General features: G+C 48.3%; 1 protein-coding gene and 1 pseudogene across 1 annotated transcript; one reads left to right on the forward strand and one right to left on the reverse strand.

Annotated features, from left to right (window-relative positions):
• Positions 1-641: 641 nt before the first annotated feature.
• Positions 642-2,597, forward strand: Hcar2 (hydroxycarboxylic acid receptor 2). The gene has a single exon (XM_050146544.1). The coding sequence runs from the start codon at positions 709-711 to the stop codon at positions 1,789-1,791; it is 1,083 nt and encodes a 360-aa protein (XP_050002501.1). The 5' UTR covers positions 642-708; the 3' UTR covers positions 1,792-2,597.
• Positions 2,598-17,947: 15,350 nt separating this feature from the next.
• Positions 17,948-19,014, reverse strand: LOC126504296 (40S ribosomal protein S18-like; annotated as a pseudogene).
• Positions 19,015-19,248: the final 234 nt, after the last annotated feature.

Here is a 19,248-nt window from a genome sequence, read left to right on the forward strand (position 1 = left end):
ATATATATATATATATATATGTATGTATAATTAAAAATAAAAGTCAATCCTAGAAAGAAGAAAAGGGAGAGAGACAGAGAGGAAGAAACACACACACACACAGAGAGAGAGAGAGAGAGAGAGAGAGAGAGAGAGAGAGAGAGAGAGAGAGAAGAAACTGTATACACATTACCAGTGCACGGTAAAATTTCACATGAATTCTTATTGTTTCTGAAAGCCTTGCTGTTCATTTAACACAATGCCATTGTTAATTTGTTAATTATGCGAGCCAAGCAAACAGCAGTGAATGAATTCTCCTGCCAATTAACGCCCCAGTGTGCATGCATGCAGCCTTCAGAAGGAATGCCCCCAGATTTCACTCATTCGCAGTCTGCTTGCCTAAACTTATCCTTTACACTTAGAAAACGTTGTGCTAAAAAAAAAAGAAAGAAAGAAAAAGAAAAAGAAAAAGTTGTGCTTCCCGCCGCCTGCCTAAGGGATTTTTTTTTCATTACTTGTTTATGCAAACAGCAAGTTGCATAAGAGCCTTGCTAGCTTTTTTTTTTTTTTAAACGATTTCGTAGTTTCCTGGTAACCATTCAGTCATCTCTTTCAACACCCTGCCATGACATAAAGCTGGGGGCTGGACCACACGTTCACCACAGACACACACTTGCCTTGAGCCTTTGCTAGGTGAGGCGCTCTGGGGCGGACTGACCAGATCTACTCATGATCAAACAGAACCATTTTCTGGTGATAAATGGCAAGAACTGCTGTGTGTTCCGAGATGAAAACATTGCCAAAGTCTTGCCGCCGGTGTTGGGGCTGGAGTTTGTGTTCGGGCTCCTGGGCAATGGCCTTGCCCTGTGGATTTTCTGTTTCCATCTCAAGTCCTGGAAATCCAGCCGGATTTTCCTGTTCAACTTGGCCGTGGCAGACTTTCTCCTGATCATCTGCTTGCCCTTCCTGATGGACAACTATGTCAAAAAGTGGGACTGGAGGTTTGGAGAGATCCCCTGCCGTCTGATGCTCTTCATGCTGGCCATGAACCGGCAAGGCAGCATCATCTTCCTCACGGTGGTGGCTGTGGACCGGTACTTTCGGGTGGTTCACCCCCACCATTTCCTGAACAAGATGTCCAACCGGACGGCAACCATCATCTCTTGCTTCTTGTGGGGTGTCACCATCGGTCTGACAGTCCATCTCCTCTACACGAACATGATGACCCGCAATGGCGACGCGAAACTGTGCAGCAGCTTCAGCATCTGTTACACCTTCAGGTGGCATGACGCAATGTTCCTCCTGGAATTCTTCTTGCCGCTGAGCATCATCCTGTTCTGCTCAGCCAGGATCATCTGGAGCCTAAGGCAGAGACAAATGGACAGACATGCCAAGATCAAGAGGGCCATCAACTTCATCATGGTGGTGACTATCGTGTTCGTGATCTGCTTCCTGCCAAGCGTGGCTGTGCGGATCCGCATCTTCTGGCTCCTCTACAGAAACAACGTGTGGAACTGTGAGATCTACTCCTCTGCGGACCTGGCCTTCTTCACCACCCTCAGCTTTACTTACATGAACAGCATGCTGGACCCAGTGGTCTACTATTTCTCCAGCCCATCCTTCCCCAACTTCTTCTCTACGTGTATCAACCGCTGCCTTCGGCGGAACTCGTTGAGCGAAACAGATAATAACCGGAGCACGAGCGTGGAGCTCACGGGGGACCCGAGCACAGTCAGAGGTATTCCAGAGGCATTAATGGCTGACCCCAGTGAGCCAGGCAAACCCTCTTATCTGGCCACAACATCTCGTTAAGCCTCTATGCCAAGAAGGAAGATTGCCACTCAGCCTGAGCTCTCTGGAGAAACAATCTGGCCGTTGCACAGAGTAACATCATGGGACTTGGCTCACACAGTTTCTCGGAACTTCTAGATTCAGAGAATCTGATTTAGAGAAACACCATGGTGGAGTCAGTGGCTTGGTTGCAAGGTGCTGCCACAGAAGTCTCAGAAGATCAAGAAGGTAGAAACTTCCTAGTCTCCCAAGCCTGCGGGGGAGAAGAGGACAGGATCCTGCAGAGTTTGAGCTCCAGACACACCCATTCGTGCCTACGGCTTCTTGGCTTCTTTCCTCAGCCATCTCAAAGCCTCGGATGGTCCGTCAGTCCCTAGGGTCCTACCTAGACTGTCTGTGGGACCCAGTGGGGGACAAAGAGAGCCAAGGAGCTGGAGAGGATCTCTGCCCAGATGTCATTGAACAAGCCAGCAGGTCACTTGGGTTCTGGGGAACCACTTCGCTTTTCAGCCAAACTTGAGCAGAAATGGAGAAGCGGGAGGAGATTCCAAAGCTTTGATTGTTCTGGGAGTCTCCGATGGTGGTAAGAAGGGGCTAACTCCAGGAGAGACTGAACTATCTGTTGGAGGGAATTAAACCATCAGCAAGAAATTCAACGGAGGAGTTAAAAGGCTTCAGGGAAGACAGCTGCCTCCCTCTTCTGTCCACCTTTCTTTGTAAAAGGGGTTTATGTGTGTCCATGATTAAACGGGGTGGGTGGAATCCTCCTGGGTCATATGCTTGTGTTTCTGTACTTCCATCTGCCATTTCAATAAATTTCAACAGGAGACACAGTCTGCTGTGCCATCTGTCTGGGTTAGAGTTCACAGAGATGGGCTCCTTACTTAAGACCCGTATGAGTTATGACCTGTATCCTAGCAGAAAAGTCCAGCGTGTTGCGAAGCACAGACAGGCGTGGAGCTCTGTCATGAGATAGCTAAGGGATGGGTGGGAAGGACATAAGGCTGTTGCATTTGGGAAGGCTGTATAGTAAAGTTTGCATTGGAGTTTCCCCCTTTACAGTTTGGTGAATGTTGCTATTAATAGCTGTACATTAAAAAAAAAAAAAAAAGAATTAGACCACAGTGGGATTTTTTTCCGCCCCCAGGAAGAGGAAGGGAGAGCTTCCTATGGAATGGTTTCGGTTCCCAGTTCGAAGACGGAAAGGAGATGTACTGGTTTGAGCCTGCTGTGGGACTTTCATTTCCATTTTCTGTCCCTCCTTGATCCTTTGGCAAGATGAGGCTTAACTTTTTCCTCCTGAGCTAGATGCAGATAAAAATTTAAATATTCAGATTTCCCAGGGCGGAAGGCAAGAAACAGGGGACAGAAGGACAGTCTTGAGTTCACGGGCTTGCTTGAAGTTTATTGTCTCTATTCCCTTCAGCTCCCATGGGTAGGAATTTAAAAGCAGGGGTTGCCTTCTTCGGAAAGATGGCAGACAGGAGCGCAGAGCTGAGCAGGGATTTCCCCCGTTCAGATGCGTGACTCACAGGGAAGCCCGTGGTGAACCGCCCAGTCCTTCAGCGGCTGAAGTCAACAGCTGACATTCTTTCCTCTGGTTTTCCTGTACTAAACTGTGCACCAGACTCTCTAGGTGGTGGCAATACAGCCAGGAGCAAGGTCGATAGGTGGTCCTCTTCTCATTGGACTCAGAGTCAAGGCAGGGAGGAAGGAAGAAAAGGCAAAGCTATTGGTGCTAACAGCCAAGCCTGGCAGTGGGGACGGTGGAAATGACTGGGGTGGGGTGGCTGGGAAAGCCTCCTGGAGGAAGTGACATTGAGCTGAGCCAGGTTAACAAGACAGAGCAAACTACGAAAAAATATGGGCTTAGGCAGTGGGGTGAGTAAGTGCGTGCCAAGGTCCTGAGGAGACCGTGAATCTGATGGGTTTAAGTCAGAACCACAAACTGAGTGGCTTAAAACAATACAAATTTATTCTGTCCTTTTTGGGAGGACAGAAATCCAAAATCAAGGTGTTGGCTGGGTTTGGCTCCTTGCATCAGCTCTGCAGGAGAGTCAGCTCCCTGCCTCACTCTGAGGTGGTCAGCAATTCTTCTGCTCTTTGGCTTGTAGAAACAGCACTCTAATCCCTGCTCGCTGTGATTCCACGTGTGTTATGTTCTACCGTGTGGTGCTGGGGACCAAATCCAGGGCTTCATATATGCTAGAGAAGCACTTTACCCACTGAGGCCATGGATGCAAACATTGTGCTACTTTATGCAAAGGATTTGAGAATCCTTGCGTTTTGGCACCCTGGGGGTCCTGGAACCCGGTGTGTGAATGTATGTACAAGCAGATGCCAACTGGAAAGGCAGTTATAATAATTTCTTTGAACTTTAGGTTTTTATGTATTACTGCTGTTGTGTATATGATGTGTGTATTGTGCCAATGTTCACACACAGAGGTCAGAGGACAACTTTGTGGAGCCAGCTCTCCCCTTCTATCTTAGTTCAGGTTCGGGGGATCAAGCCCAGCTCAGTTTACAGTCAAGTGCTCCTCTGAACCACCCCATTGGTCTCTGGTTACCCCGGAAACAATAACTTGTGTATGTATTTTCTTTATGCCCTCTAAATCTATCTTACAGCTGCTTTCTTGACTTTGGGGGTGTGGTGGTTCTAGGGACTACACATTCTAAATACTCTGAACTTTGTAAAGAGGGACTTCCTTTTAGCTGTCCCCAGTAACCTTTTCCAAATATGGACAGATCACCCCCTAAATCTAGAACCAGAAACCAGAGGTTCAAGACCATGCCCATTCTGATGTCAGGAACTCTCCTCCCTTCCAGATTAATTAGACGAGTTACCCCCGACCCTGCTCTGGAACCTTCTGCAGTGTGTGGGACTCTGGACAAAGTCCAGTATTTTAATGGCAACACACCCCGGCCCTCAACTGTGGCTCAGTTTAATATTAAAAACACTTCCTGGATGTGGTCTGGGGCCGTGCTGACTTCACTGTTGACAAGCCTCAGCTGTCCACACACAGGACCTGTCCGGAGGCCTCTGGCCTCATCCCCTGCCCTTGACTGTGCTTCTGTGGTCTGTGATTTAGCGAATGAAACAGTTCTTTCGGGTGCCTCAGACAGCGAAAGGGTTTGGCGAAGTCTCAGACTGTACCAGTTATCAGCAGCAAGGGATCTGGGTCGTCTCCGGCAGGCCCAGCTTTTGGTTCAGTTGGTGATGTCTTCACATTGGAACAGGCTTTACCTGTAAAGTAGGCCTGAGGTGTGCTTGGGAGGAGGAGCTAGCAGGATGACTTGAGCCTGTGAATCGGGACCAATTTGATCAATACAGGAAGACCTTGTCTCAAAACAAACAAAAACAAACCAAACAAGGTGGCCCAGAGAATGGCTCAGTTGGTAAGATGCCTGAGAGCTAGGTGTGACGGTGCACCATCTATGCCGTCAGCAATCGGGAGACAGAGGCAGGTGAATCTCTAGGACTCTGAGGCCAGCCTGGTCTACGTGGTGAGTTCCAGGTGAGTTCCAACACTGCACGCAGTGAGACCCTACCTCAAAAAACAAAACAAAGCAAAACAAAAAACTCAAATCAAACCAAACCAAATAAAACTAAAAACAAACGAACCAAAAGCTAGGTGCAGCAGCACACATTTGCAATCCTAGGCAGAGATGGCAGAAACATGGGCTCACTGGAGCTCACTGGCCAAGCAGGACCGAGAGCTCCAAGTTCAGTGACAGATTTTGTATCAAAAATAAGAAGGCTGTTGAGGAAGCGCACCTTCCATCCACCCCTGGCCTAGCATGCACCCGCACGTGTGCACACATCCGTGCAAACACACACAACCATAAAAACCCCTACAAATTGGAGCAGACAGTTCACAAGTTTATGCTTATATATTTTAGTGTGTGTATGTGTGTGTGTGTATGTGTGTGTGTGCCCTGATGCACACGTATAGGTCAGAAGATGACTCGAAAGAGTTGGTTCTCTCCTTCCACCATGTGGGACCCAGGGATCAAACACAGGTCATTGGACTGGGAAGTAAGTGTCCTTACCCCTGCCTGAGCTATCCCTGCTGCCCTGGAACAGAGAATAAATTTTTTGTTGTTGTTGGTGGTGGTGTTTCTGTTTTTTGTTTGTTTGTTTTGTTTTTGAGACAGGGTTTCTCTGTGTAACCCTGGATGTCCTGGAACTCTCTCTAAAGACCACTCACAGAGATCCACCTGCTTCTGCCTCCTGAGTGCTGGGATTAAAGGTGTGCACCATCACTATCCAGTTTAGACTCTTTTTTTTTTGTACAATTCTTTGGTGACTGAGTCTGGAGCTGTTCGTGTTAGACAGCCAGACTTCCTAAGAAGCAATTACATTTATTTCTTCTTACAGTAATAGGAAAGGAATGTTTGTTATAATAATTTAATCATATGCTACCAATAACTGCGGTATATTCCTGCTGTGCAGCTGTGTCATCCAGTTTGAAGGGTTACCTTGAGAGGGAATGGGGGTGCTCACTGGGGGGTCTGTATATAGACAGTAAATACTTGCTGGGGAGGAGAGACTCTTCAGTGGAACTGCCTGCAAAGTGTGCTTGGCGCTCCAGAGAATTTTTGTGAATTGTCACCCGTGCTGAGGTGGGCTTTACAGGAAGGCAGCTGCTTTCGTGATCTCAATGATCTCACCGCTTCACCGAGCTGGACCTGAGCAGAATCAGAAGTGTTTGGTCGTAGGCCCGAAGTGTCTTATCTAAGGTAAGCAGACATTTCTTTATACGGTGTCAGGAAATTAATGCAATTTGCGATTAGGTTGCCCAAGAGATTAAGAGCAGGGAGGAAGGACACTTGAGAGGAAACAGAAATAAACCAGGCAGGATGGGGAGCAGCCGTCTGCAGCTCCGGCACTTGGAAGGGCCGTGAGTGCCACATCTGCTTGGACTGCAGTGTGCTTAGGGCCACACGGCGAGTCTCTATTTAAAGAAACATAAACTAGGGCCTGGACAGATAGATGGCTCAGAGGTTGAGAGCACTGACTGCTCTTCCAAAGGTCTCGGGTTCAATTCCCAGCACCCACGTGGCAGCTCACACCTGTCTGTTCCAGTTCCAGGGGACCTGGCACCCATGGTAAAACACCGATGCCCGTAAAATAAAAATAGAGAAATATGATCTAGGCTTGGGCAGCTCTGGGCCAGGACAGGATGCTTCACCTAACTCTTAGCCATCACAGTCATCAGACTTTCTCATAGGAGAAACCATTGATTCCAAATCACTGTCTAGAAAACTGTGTGAAGGGGCCAGTGAGATGGTTCAGCGTGTAAAAAGACTTGCTGTGCCGGCCTGGTGGCCAGTGCTCCCCCAGAACCCCAAGAAAGAGCTGGCTATGGCGGCGTGCATCTGCAGTAACAACACTCCTGCAAAGAAATGGGAGGCAGGGGAGCTCATGGGCCAGGTAGCCTGGAGCAAGAAGCATGTTAGAAACAAGAGAGAGACGTCTTTAACTCTGCGGAAGGAGAGAACTGTCTCCCTGTGCACAAAAGTGTTCCATCACACTCACACACCCACATGCACACTCACAGCATACAAAACAATAATTGCTTTAAAAGCTAAAAGAAAAAATTTACAAAGACAACAGCACTGCCCGTGCACAGGTATGTGTGTGTGTTGGAGCCTGTCCTAGAACTAGCTCTTGTAGACCAGGCTGGTCTCGAACTCACAGAGATCCGCCTGCCTCTGCCTCCAGAGTGCTGGGATTAAAGGCGTGCGCCACCACCGCCCGGCTGCACATGTGCATTTTTGCTTGTATGCTTATTTATTATTGTTCAGGGGATCCAGCCTAGTGGTTCAGGAGTAAAAGGCAAGTACACTGAACTACATTCCTGGTTCTGAGTTTTACATTTTCGTCAGGTACTATAGGGGAGACACCCCCACCCTGCCAACAGAGGTAATCACAGCTTTGGCTATTCCAAGTTGGGGTCCTGAGGATCATGATAGGTGTTGGTCATGCCGGAAAAGGTCCTATAATCTGCAAGGAGTACTGGCAATGGTAGCTGGTCCCTGAGGATCCCTAGTATAGAGGCTGAGTGGTGTCAGAATACTAGGACCCCAGATACTAAAGGACACCATCAGCTTTGACCCACTGGCCCAGCATTCTTAGGAGAGTGGAACATCTCCAGGCCATCTTGAGTTCAGCCACAGCGCGAATGGCATTTTACGACTAGTTTGGACACAGACATGCTCTCTGCCGGTGTTCCTCGGGTCAGGTTAATAAAGGGAATGCTCCACTTCGCCCGCGTGGCTGGGCTTTCAGCCAAGCCCATCACAATCCTCTGCAAAAATCCTGCCGCGTCAGCTATGCTACAGACTGCTTCTACCAATCACATCCCCCAACCTCCGGGAAGGAGCACTGTGCCAGCCCAGACCCATTCACCCGTGAGTGTCTAGGCATGGGGTCAAGAGCCCAGGGAAAACCTTCCTGGAGAATGAAGGGCTTTGTTGTTACATATTGCTTAATGAACTTGGGATAAAGAAGGGATGGTTGGTAAAATGCTTGCCAGGCAAGCAAGCATGAGGACCCAAGTTTGGTTAACCTAAAAAGCTGGGCATGGGGCTGGAGAGATGGCTCAGAGGTTAAGAGAACTGACTGCTGTTCCAGAGGTCCTGAGTTAATTCCCAGCAACCACATGATAACACACACCCATCTATAATGAGATCTGGTGCCCAGAACACTATATACATAATAAATAAATTTTTTAAAAAAGCAGGGCATGATGGCACCCACATATGATCACAGTGCTGGGGAAGTGACGATGGGCAGATCTGTGGGGCTTGCTGGCCAGTTAGACTTGCTTCCTTGTCCAGCTCCAGGCCAAACGAGAGGCCCTGTCTCAGGAAAGAAGACAGGGACTGGGGAGATGGCTCAGCAGGGAAAGGCACGTACCACTATCCCGGAAGACTTGATTTCAGCCTCTTGACCTACATAGTGGAAGGAGAGAATCAATGGCTACCAGGTATCCTCTGACCTGCGCAGGTGCTCAGGGCGCTCATGCCCACTTGTGTGCAAATGCACTCGCACATACACATACAAATATGTAGATAAATGTGAGAAAAATTAAAAATAACAAAACAAGATGGATGCTCCTGAGGAGAGACACGGCAGCTTCAGCTCCGGCTTCCACATGTGCATGCACACACATACATCTGCATCCAGGCATGCAACCACTCCCATATATACAAGGACAGACAGACAGACAGTTCTGCCCCGTCCTTCTCTTCGATAACCAAAGGAACACGACTATTTCATAACCAGCGTGAGACTCTCTTTGGGCCCAACTGTAACATTTGGCTGCACTCTGTCTCTTCAGGGAAAAGGGGCTGGCGCAAGGCATTGCAAACATCAGGGCCTGACCTAAGGCCCACAATCCCACGGCCCTGTGTGAGGCAAGGAAGGTCCGTCTGGGTTCTCAACAAATACTTAGAGACATGGAGCCCTGACCACACCCAGACGTGGGTTTGACTGTGGGTTTGACTGGAAGCTGCACCTGGCATGCTCAAGGGAAGTCGGCCAAGAAGAGAAAGCCTCTGTTGTCATGAGGCTGAAAAGCAGCTGGTTCCTTCTCTACGTTTGCAGGACACGTGACATCTGGGTGGTGGGAAAATGGTTTGGATGGAGTGACAGGAAAGATGGGCTGGGCTCTCTTTTTTTTTTTTTTTTAAATATTTATTTATTAGGTATACAATATTCTGTCTGTATGCCTGAAGGCCACAAGAGGGCGCCAGACCTCTTTACAGATGGTTGTGAGCCACCATGTGGTTGCTGGGAATTGAACTCAGGACCTTTGGAAGAGCAGGCGATGCTCTTAACCACTGAGCCATCTCTCCAGCCCCCAGGGGCTGGGCTCTCTTGGAGAGGAGTCAGTTGATCACCCTGGGTCATCACAGCGGAGATCTGCTTTCTGGTGTCTGGTAGTTTGAGGACCTGACTTTGCAAACTCCATTTTAAAGAAGGGGCTTAATCTTAAGCCGTATAATGAGCTGGGGGCTGGGCGATCTCAACTCCAGAAATGTGCTGTCATAGCAAAAATTTGAACAGATACCCTAAAAATAGCCAAGTAAGAAGATAGGGAGCAGGGCCATAAAATTTAACAAGGTCCAGATGTTCCAGGAGGCATCCTATCCTTGAAGACACCTTGTCCGTTATTAATGACTCTTTCTTAGGCTTTCGCGCCCAAAAACTGACCGGTGGGTTCAGAAACTACCTTATCTTATGTACTCCTCACCAAATCCCAAGACAACAGGACATGAACTCCCTGATTGCCGCATTTCCCCTTTAAAAAGTTCTCCCCTTCCCTGGGTTTGGAGCTACACTTCCCTTACCTGCTGCACTGCACCTTGGCATGGCAGAGGAGGAGTGGCCCAAACTTGAGTTTGGATTAAAAACCCCCTTGTAATTTGCCTAGGAAATCCGGCTCCATGAATTCATTTGGGGACCAGAAACTTGGGCACCACAGTAGACCCTGTCTGTGCTCCGCTCAGAGAAACACTTCCATTTGATCCTAGCTTAGAGATTTCCTATAATCATGGCATTATAGGAAAGGTGAGGTTTCCTGCTTCACAGAGAAGTCAGCTGAGGACCAGAGAGTTTGAGTAATTTGTCCAAATCTGGCCAATGATAAACCAGGAGAACAAACACAAACATCTCACGCCACGGCTTTGTTTTCAAGGTTCTGAGCAGAGAGGAGTGATGTGGGAGTGATTTCTTATTAATAAAGAAACTGCCTAAGCCCCCTGATAGGCCAACCCTTAGGTGGGTGGAGTACACAGAGCAGAATGCTGGGAGAAAGAAGCTTAGTGAAGGAGTCGCCATGACTCTCCCGCTCCAGACAGACGCAGGTTAAGATCCTCCCTGGTAAGCCAGCTCGTGGGCTACACAGAATATTAGAAATGGGTTAGAACAATATGTAAGAGCTAACCAATAAGAAACTGGAACTAGCCGGGCCAGGCAGTGTTTAATAGAATACAGGTTCCGTGTAATTATTTCGGGCATAAGCTAGCCATGTGGGCGGCCGGGTGCCGGGGACGCAGCCCTGCCGCTCCTATTTCAACAGAGGAGATGAGAGAGGCACCGACAAGGGGAACTGGAAAGTGTAGGCTGAAAGCCTTAACCCACAGCGGGGGAGAGGCATCCCACTTCCAAGTCTCCAACCATTAGGGCCTCAGGCCCCTCCCAGGATGCCTGGCATAGTGCCTGGAACTCAGAGGATGTTCTAGAACGGCTGGCTCCCTTCTCCAAGGCTGGCTCTTGGATGACCTTGCTCGTCTTTCTTAGTGCATTTATTTCTTTTTCTTATCTTAAACTGTTTCTCTCCTGGCAGGGGTGGCACAATGCCAGCACTCAGGAGGCAGAGGCAGGTGGATCTCTGAGTTTGATGCCAGCCAGGTCTACAGAACAAGTTCCAGGACAGTCAGAACTGTTGCACAGAGAAACCCTGTCTAGAAAAACTATTTAAAAATGTTAGTTTCACTGGGTGGTGGTGACTCAAACCTTTAATCCCAGAACTGGGGAGGCAGAGGCAGGAGGATCTCTGTGAGTTCGAGGCCAGCCTGGTCTACAAGAGCTAGTTCCAGGATAACTAGGGCTGTTACACAGAAAAACCCTGTCTTGAAAAAAAATAATCGTTTCTCCTCTGGGCTGGAGAGATGGCTTAGAGGTTATGGTGGATGCTGCCCTTGCAGAGGACTGGAGTTGTCTCAAAACAAACAGTGGCCGGAGAGATGGCTCATTGGCTAACTTACTCCTCTTTCAGGGGACCTCAGTTTGGGACCAGCAGCCTCATCCAGCAGCTCACAACCCAATTCTGGGTCCGGGAGATCCAAAGCCTCTGACCTCTGCAGGCACTTGCGCCCATGCACACAAACACACACACACACATCTAAATATAGCTAAAGATAAACCTCGGGGCTGAGTGTGGTGCCTCATGCCTTTAATCCTAGCTCTCAAGAGACAGAAGTGAGAGGATCTCTGGGAGTTTAGGGCTAGCCAGAGTGACATACGAAGTTCCAGGACAGCCAGGGCTACATAGAGAAACCCTGTCTCAAACAAAACAAAAGCAAATCAAAAGTAAATAGGTCTTACAAAACCAGAAAACAAGGCTAAGGTTGTGGCTCAGCTGGCCAAGGGCTTGCCTCTGGGTTTGGTTCCTGAGCTAACAGGATGACGGCACACATTCTTATAATCTGAGAATTCCAGAAGTGAACAAAGGAGGACAGGGCCATCCTCAGCTATATAGTCAGTTTGAGGATAGCCTGGGCTTTGTGAAACTCTGCTTTTAAAAAAGTATAAGACAAACGAACAAAAAAGACACAATCCTGCATCCACATGGTGGGTAGATAGAGACGGAGAGGTGAACCAGCACTTATGAGCGCTTGTTGCTTCTGCAGAGGACCTGGGTTCACCCAGCACCCACATAGTGATTAACAACCATCCATAAATTCAGCTCCTCTTTGTATGTAGGTGCATATGTATGTATCTAAGCTATCTACCTACCTACCTATCCATCCATCCACCCATCTATCCATTCATCTACCTATGTACCTATCCATCCATCAACCCACCTATCCATCAACCCACCCATCTGTCCGTCCATCCGTCTGTCCATCTGTCTGTCTGCCTATGTGGAACAGTTTTCTTATGGAGACTGGTCTCAGACTTTCAGTCATTCTCCTGCCTCTGCAACTAGAATACATTCTGGGATTATGGATTATAAGTGTTGGCCCAGAAAGATAACTATCATATGTACTCACTCATAAGTAGTCTCTCGACATAAAGCAAAGAAAATCAGCCTACAGTCCACAACCCCAGAGGACCTAGACAACAAAGAAGTCTCTAAGAGAGACATGCATGAATCTACATAGGAAGGAGAAAAAGACAAGATCTCCTGAGTAAATTGGGAGTGTGGGGGTCATGGGAGAGGGAAGAAGGGGAGAAGGCAGGAAGGGAGAGGAGCAGAGAAAAAAGTGTATAGCTCAATAAAAACAGAACAAAACAAAAAAATAAGCATGGACCACCATGTTGGGTCCTGCCTTTCTTTCATGTCTCTGTAACCAATATTGACAGAAACAACCCTGGAGAGGAGAGATTTGCCTTGGCTCATGACTTGAAAGAGTTTGAGTTATCATGGCCGAGCATGTTTGTTTACTGAGATGGTGGTGGGGGTGGCAGTGGCGGGTGTTTATGCCATGGTGTAGGAAGCAGAGAGCCAGGCAGGAAAAGGGCAGACATAACATTCCCCTGAGTGACTGACTGACTTCCGCCAATGGGGCCTACCTCCTAAAGGAGTCACAGCCTCCCGTAAGAGTGCCAGGGAAATACAGGCAAGATTCAAGACATCGCTCTGAGGTGTGATGTCTGTCATCGAAGCTACTGAGGTTGGGTTGATCTGCCGCAGAAGCCCTGGCTGACTAAGAGGAAACCTGATCATCAGCTTCCTGAGGTGAAACCTGGTCATCAGCCTTCGGTGGGGACTGGCCAGTGGTTCCAGGGCGGAGCACCATGTGTGTTTGCTTAGAACCAATTTATCAGCTATAACCCTGAGTAGAATTTGACAAAGGGCCACGGCACTGGGCTACAGAGAAATTCAATATTAGAAAAAGCAGAATCCCACAGGAACACATTGGCTTCTCATAGGCAAACATGCCCCAACTGCTTCCTCTATCTCCCCATTACCTTGTTTGATGATGGAAATCAATCACAAAAACCTATTAAAACACACACACACACGACCAGCAAGAATGGCTCAGTGGACAACGGTACTTGCTGCCATGCCTGATGACCTCAGTTGGATCCCTAGACTCACATGGTAGAAAGAAAGGACCTCAGGCAACTTGTCCTCTGAGCTCCATACACAAATACACTAAAAAAAAAATTGTTATTTTGTTGGTTTTTTGAGGGTTTCTCTGTAGCTTTGGAGCCTGTCCTGGAACTAGCTCTTGTAGACCAGGCTGGCCTGGAACTCAAAGAGATTCACCTGCCTCTGCCTCCTGAGTGCCTCCTGAGGGATTAAAGGCATGCGCCACCACTGCCTGACTGTTTTTGTTTCTCAAGACAGGTTTTCTCTGTCTACCCCTGGCTATCCTGGAACTCACCCTGTAGACCAGACTGGCCTCAAACTCAGAGATCCGCCTGCATCGGACTCCCAAATGCTAGGATTAAAGGCCACCATTGCCTGCCCAAATAAGTGTTTTTTAAATTAAAAAAAAAGAAAAGATAGACAGGTGGTGACAATACACATATTTAATCCCAGCACTCAGGTTGCACAGGCAGGCATATCTGAGTTTGAGGCCAGCCTGTTCTACAGAGTGAGTTCCAGGACAGTCAGAACCCTGTCTTGAAAAACAAACAAACAAACAAACAAACAAACAAAACAAAAAAAGCAAAAAAAAAAAAAAACCCAAGGGGGAAAGAAGAAGATAGGAAAGGATATCCAAGAATCTGACAGCAACCCCCAGGGCATCATCTGTTGAAAATCCTTGAGAAAAGACTGATCAAGCCACCAGGAACCTAAAAAGGAAACCCACAGAGGTTGGGTGTGTGGGTACCTCTGATCCCAGCACCTGGGGGACTGAGGGAGTTAGCCTGTCTGGGCTACGCGGGAAGACCCCATTTTGGTAAATTGAAACAAGTACTTGAGAAAAGGAGAGAGAGGGTTTAGGACAGGTGTGCTCCGGACGGTTTAAAGCCTCACAGGTTCCTAGCAGACTCTTGTAAAAGAGAAGGATTTCAAAGGGACACTCAGGAAACCTGCAGGACCGTTCTCTCAGCCAAGCCCCAGAGAGTAAGTGGGGTGTGGGTGTCTTTCACGGCCCATCAGGGAAAGTGGGAGAAAGAATATGGTATCTCACCCCCCCCTCCCCCGGAACTGAGCAAAACTAAATCCCTTCTTTCTTAAGTTGCTTTTGGGGGCAGAGTCTTCTCACAGCAACAGAAGGGTGATGATTCACAATTACAGGAGGGCTTTGATCCATCTGGCTGCTGAGCAGCTCAGTTACCGCAGTGCAGCGGGAGTGGGCAATGGAAGCTGCTCGCGTCACAGTGGACCAGGAGCATGACTGACAGGGTTCCACAAGCTGGGGTTCACCTCGGTTTCCCAGCTCTGCAGCTGAGGAGGAAACATTCAAAATGGAATCCTGTGGAGGACATTTCAGATTCAAATACAGCAGTGTCCAAAGAGAACTAGAGACTCACCCCATATGGAAAGCCAGCAGAGTTGGTGTGGGAACCGCTGTGAAATACAAAAACCTGTGAACCTGGGCTGGAGAGATGGCTCAGTGGTTAAGAGTACTGACTGCTCTTCCAGGGGACCCGGGTTCAATTCCCAGCACCCACATGGCAGCTCACAACTGTCTGAAGATCCAGTTGCAGGGGATCTGACACCTTCACACCAATGCACATAAAATAAAATTAAAATAAACCATTAAAGATATTTAAAAAAAAAAAACTGTGAACCTACAGGAAGCAGACCAAGAAGGCCAGACAATGGCGCATGCCAGCGTAGGATATAATCATATACTGATTTTTCCAGAGTCACAAAGGACATGGGAGAGACGTTCCTCGAGCCTGGGAACTCGGAGGCCACGAAGGAGAAGATGGATATATTTGACTGCATAAACATTCAGCTGTTTTGTGTGACAAAGGACACCATAAATAAAACCAATTCAGATGGTGGAGCTGAAGAAAAATATTTGCAATATAAATAACAGCCCCCACCGTGTGCTGATTGTTACCGTGTGCCAGGCCACAGTCTGTTCACGCCACGCCCATTCTGCTTCTGCCTCCAGCAACGCTTCGAAGCAGGAGCCATGGTGACAACAGTGATGGTTATTCTACAGATGAAGAAACTGAGGCACGACAAGGTTAAATAAATAAATTGCTGAGGTCACAGGGGCGGGCAGGGCAGAATCAAGATGTGACCCTTGGCAGCGCTCTCAGTCACTCCTCAGATGGAAGCCAGAAGCCAAATTGCGCACTATTTAAAGAGCTCTTACAAACTGACCCTAGTAAGCCAAGCCACACACAAATGGACTATTCACAGGCTAATGGACTCAAATTCAGCGTAGCCAGAAAACACAAAGGAGGGGCTGGAGAACCGGCTCCAGGGATAAGAGCACTCGTTCTTGTCTCTTGTCGAGGACCTGAGTTTGGCTGCCAGCACCCATGTGGGTCACCTCGCAACCACCTGCAACTCCAGCTCCATGGAACCTGACAACCCGCACCCCCACCTCAGACACAAATGAAAATAAATTTAACAAACAAACAAATAACGGAAAGAAGCAAGAAGGCCTTACTGCATACATCGGCCTGAGGCAGACGGGAAAGAGAAATGGTGTCAATTGCTACAGAAATGTGGAGAAAAGGGCATTCTCATGCACTCTCTGGCCTTTAGGGAAAGCTATCCGGCAATGTCCATGAAATTAAAACTACATGTCCCCTTTGACATGCTAATCCCATTCCTGGGAAGTTGTCCCAAAGAAATAAAAAGAGCAATATTCAAGGTTTTTTTTTTTTTTTTTTAAAGATGTTTACGGGAGACCTTTTTTGTGGTTGTTTTGGTTTTGGTAGTGGGCGGGGTCAGAAAACTAGGCATAGAGTGAATGCCCAACCAAAGAGAGTGGGCAATGACCGAACGAGCTACGTCCTTCCTATGGAATACTTAATTAACAATGAAGGATAATGACCGCCTCTGACTTACAGTATTTCCACAGATTATTGGGAAGTATGAAAAATATGATGCTTAAAAAATGCAGTCAGGCCAGGCAGTGGTGGCGCACGCCTTTAATCCCAGCACTTGGGAGGCAGAGGTAGGTGCATCTCTGTGAGTTCGAGGCCAGCCTGGCCTACAGAGTGAGTTCTGAGACAGCCAGAGCTACACAGAGAAACCTTGTCTCGAAAAAGAAAAAGCAGAAAAAAGAAAAAAAAACTGTTTTCTCCCGTTTTTCTAGAACAAGGGGAAAATATCCGTGGAAGACTTTAGGTTGCCCCAGAGGAGCAGCACAAAGAACGCGCACTGGTTGTGGGGGAAGCTGGGGGATGCGCGTGAGCTGAGAAGTAAGAGAGATGATAAATGACAAACCACAACTCGCATGCAGCCCGCCTTGCTGCTTGCTTTATCATAAATGCATTGTACTGGACCATGGCTGCTCATAGGGCTGGGGCTGGGGGTCAGACTAGCGCAACAGCCACCCTGTGAAATGCAAAAAGGGCCTTACTACTTTTTAGACTTGTCACTGCCCTGGCTTGACTTGAGAAGGTGTGCCTTCCTGTAGTTTGCATCCAGCGCTGGCTCTCCTCCCCGCCCGTAGCTACGCTCTACTGGGTCACTTACAGGCTTCGATAGAGCTTCGGCAAATAAGGCAGAGCTGAGAACGAGACAGAGATGATATGACCCATAAGCCCCAAATACCTATAGTACAGATACAGTTTGTACAGCTAACTGGCATGGTGGCGCACGCCTTTAATCCCAGCATTTGGGAGGCAGGGGCAAGCAGATCTCTGTGAGTTTGAGGCCAGCCTGGGCTCCATAGAGAGACCCTGTCCAAAATGTAAAAGTTATCTGTTGCTGGAGAGATGTGGGCCTGCACTCACACATACCAGGGCCAAAGAGGAGGTAAACACGGTCTGAGATTCCAGAGGGGAGGTGGGAACCACAGCCACTGACTGGAGCCAGGCTCTAAGGCAAGCAAGAAGCCTGGCTCCTCAGGCTCACTGTCTGCCGTGACTCTCGTTCCCACACTTTCTCCGATCATACAAATGTTTATTGAATAAACACACAAACGAACACAGAGAGCTCCACAATCCCCAAAAGAGAGGCTGCCACGCTGATAACCTGGACTGGAATGCAGATCTCTGTTGGATAGTGGCAGGGGCTCCTGGCACCGAACCTGTCTGTCATAGTCATCATTGTCACTGTCCCTGCCTTCTAAAAATGACCCTCCTCCAAGCAGACTGTGCCTCTGGAGGTGATTGGACCCCAACCGAGCTATAGAGTGGTGTGTGATTAGCTTTGGCCAGTTGCCTAGACAATGCTGTGGACATGGAGGTGAGACAGTCAGGGCTGCTTGACAGAGATTTTCTTGATTTTTCTTTTTTCTTTTTTTCACAGGCATATAAACTATTTATTAACAGCAAAGGCCCAGGGACTCATTTCTTCTTGGACACAGTGCTTCCCCGGCGGTCAGTGGTCTTGGTGTGCTGGCCTTGGACACGAAAGCCCCAGAAGTGGTGCACCCCCTTCGGGCTCGAATCTTCTTCAGTTGCTCCAGGTCCTCACGCAGCTTGTTGTCCAGGCTGTTGGCCAGAACCTGGGTGTACTTCCTGTCCTTCACACCCTTCTGTCTGTTCAAGAACCAGTCTGGGATCTTGTGCTGCCGGGGGTTCTGCATGATGGCGCTCACACGCTCCACCTCGTCCTCCGTGAGCTCTCCAGCCCTCTTGGTGAGGTCAATGTCTGCTTTCCTCAACACCACATGAGCGTATCTCCACCCCACACCCTTAATGGCAGTGATGGCAAAGGCTATTTTCCGCCGCCCATCGATGTTGGTGTTGAGTCCTCGCAAAATGTGCTGGAACTTCTCAGGAGGGATCACGAGAGACATGGCGGCGGCACAATCAGCGTGTGTAGGCCTCCTGTGGAAAAGCTTTCTTGATTTTTCTAAAGGGCTTTTGGGAGCAAAGGATGTTCCTCAGTTCATGGAGTGGCTGCCTAGCAAACATGAAATCCTGGGTTCTATTATAAGCACAATATAAAACATGGTGGCACATGCCTGTAATCCCAGCATTTGGAAGGTGGAGGCCGAACAATCACAAGTTCAAGACCTTCCTCAGCTACATAGTGAGTTAGAGGTCAACCTGGGCTACATGAGACCCAGTTTCAGGAGCTTTGAATTTGGCATCTCCTCAGAGGGTGATTCATGGCATTCTCCTATGACTCAGAAGTTCCTCTCCTAAGTGAACGCCCAAAGGGTTAAAAAACAGGTAGCCCAAGGCAATGTATGTACAGGTATGCACACAGAAGCACTGTATGACTTTTTAGCCATGACCAAAATGTGGAAATAGCCCCAGTGGGACAGATGAATAAACAAATGTGGTCTCTTCACAGATCGGAGCGTGAGTCAGCCATATAACGGAAGGGAACGCTGATACACATGGCAACGCACGTGAACCGCAGAAACTCGAGCAGGAGGGAAGAAGAGGCAAAAGGCCTCTGCATGAGTTCGTTCATGAGATGTTCAGAAGAGATAAATCTAGGGACAGAATGAAGGGACCGAAGCCAAGGGCCTCAGGGATGGGGGGGTGGGGACTTTTCCATGGTTACTGGATGTCTTGTGGGATGACGCAAAGGTTCTGAGGCTAGGCAGAGATAATGGGTACGGAGCACAGGAGAAAGCATTAAAGACCGTTGACTTTCACCTTTTAAAATGGGTAGTTATATAGTTATTATT

This window comes from Alexandromys fortis, unplaced genomic scaffold (assembly GCF_014885135.2).
Source record: "Alexandromys fortis isolate MF-2015 unplaced genomic scaffold, M_Fortis_MF-2015_v1.1 scaffold_56, whole genome shotgun sequence".
In the NCBI taxonomy this organism is placed as follows: domain Eukaryota; kingdom Metazoa; phylum Chordata; class Mammalia; order Rodentia; family Cricetidae; genus Alexandromys; species Alexandromys fortis.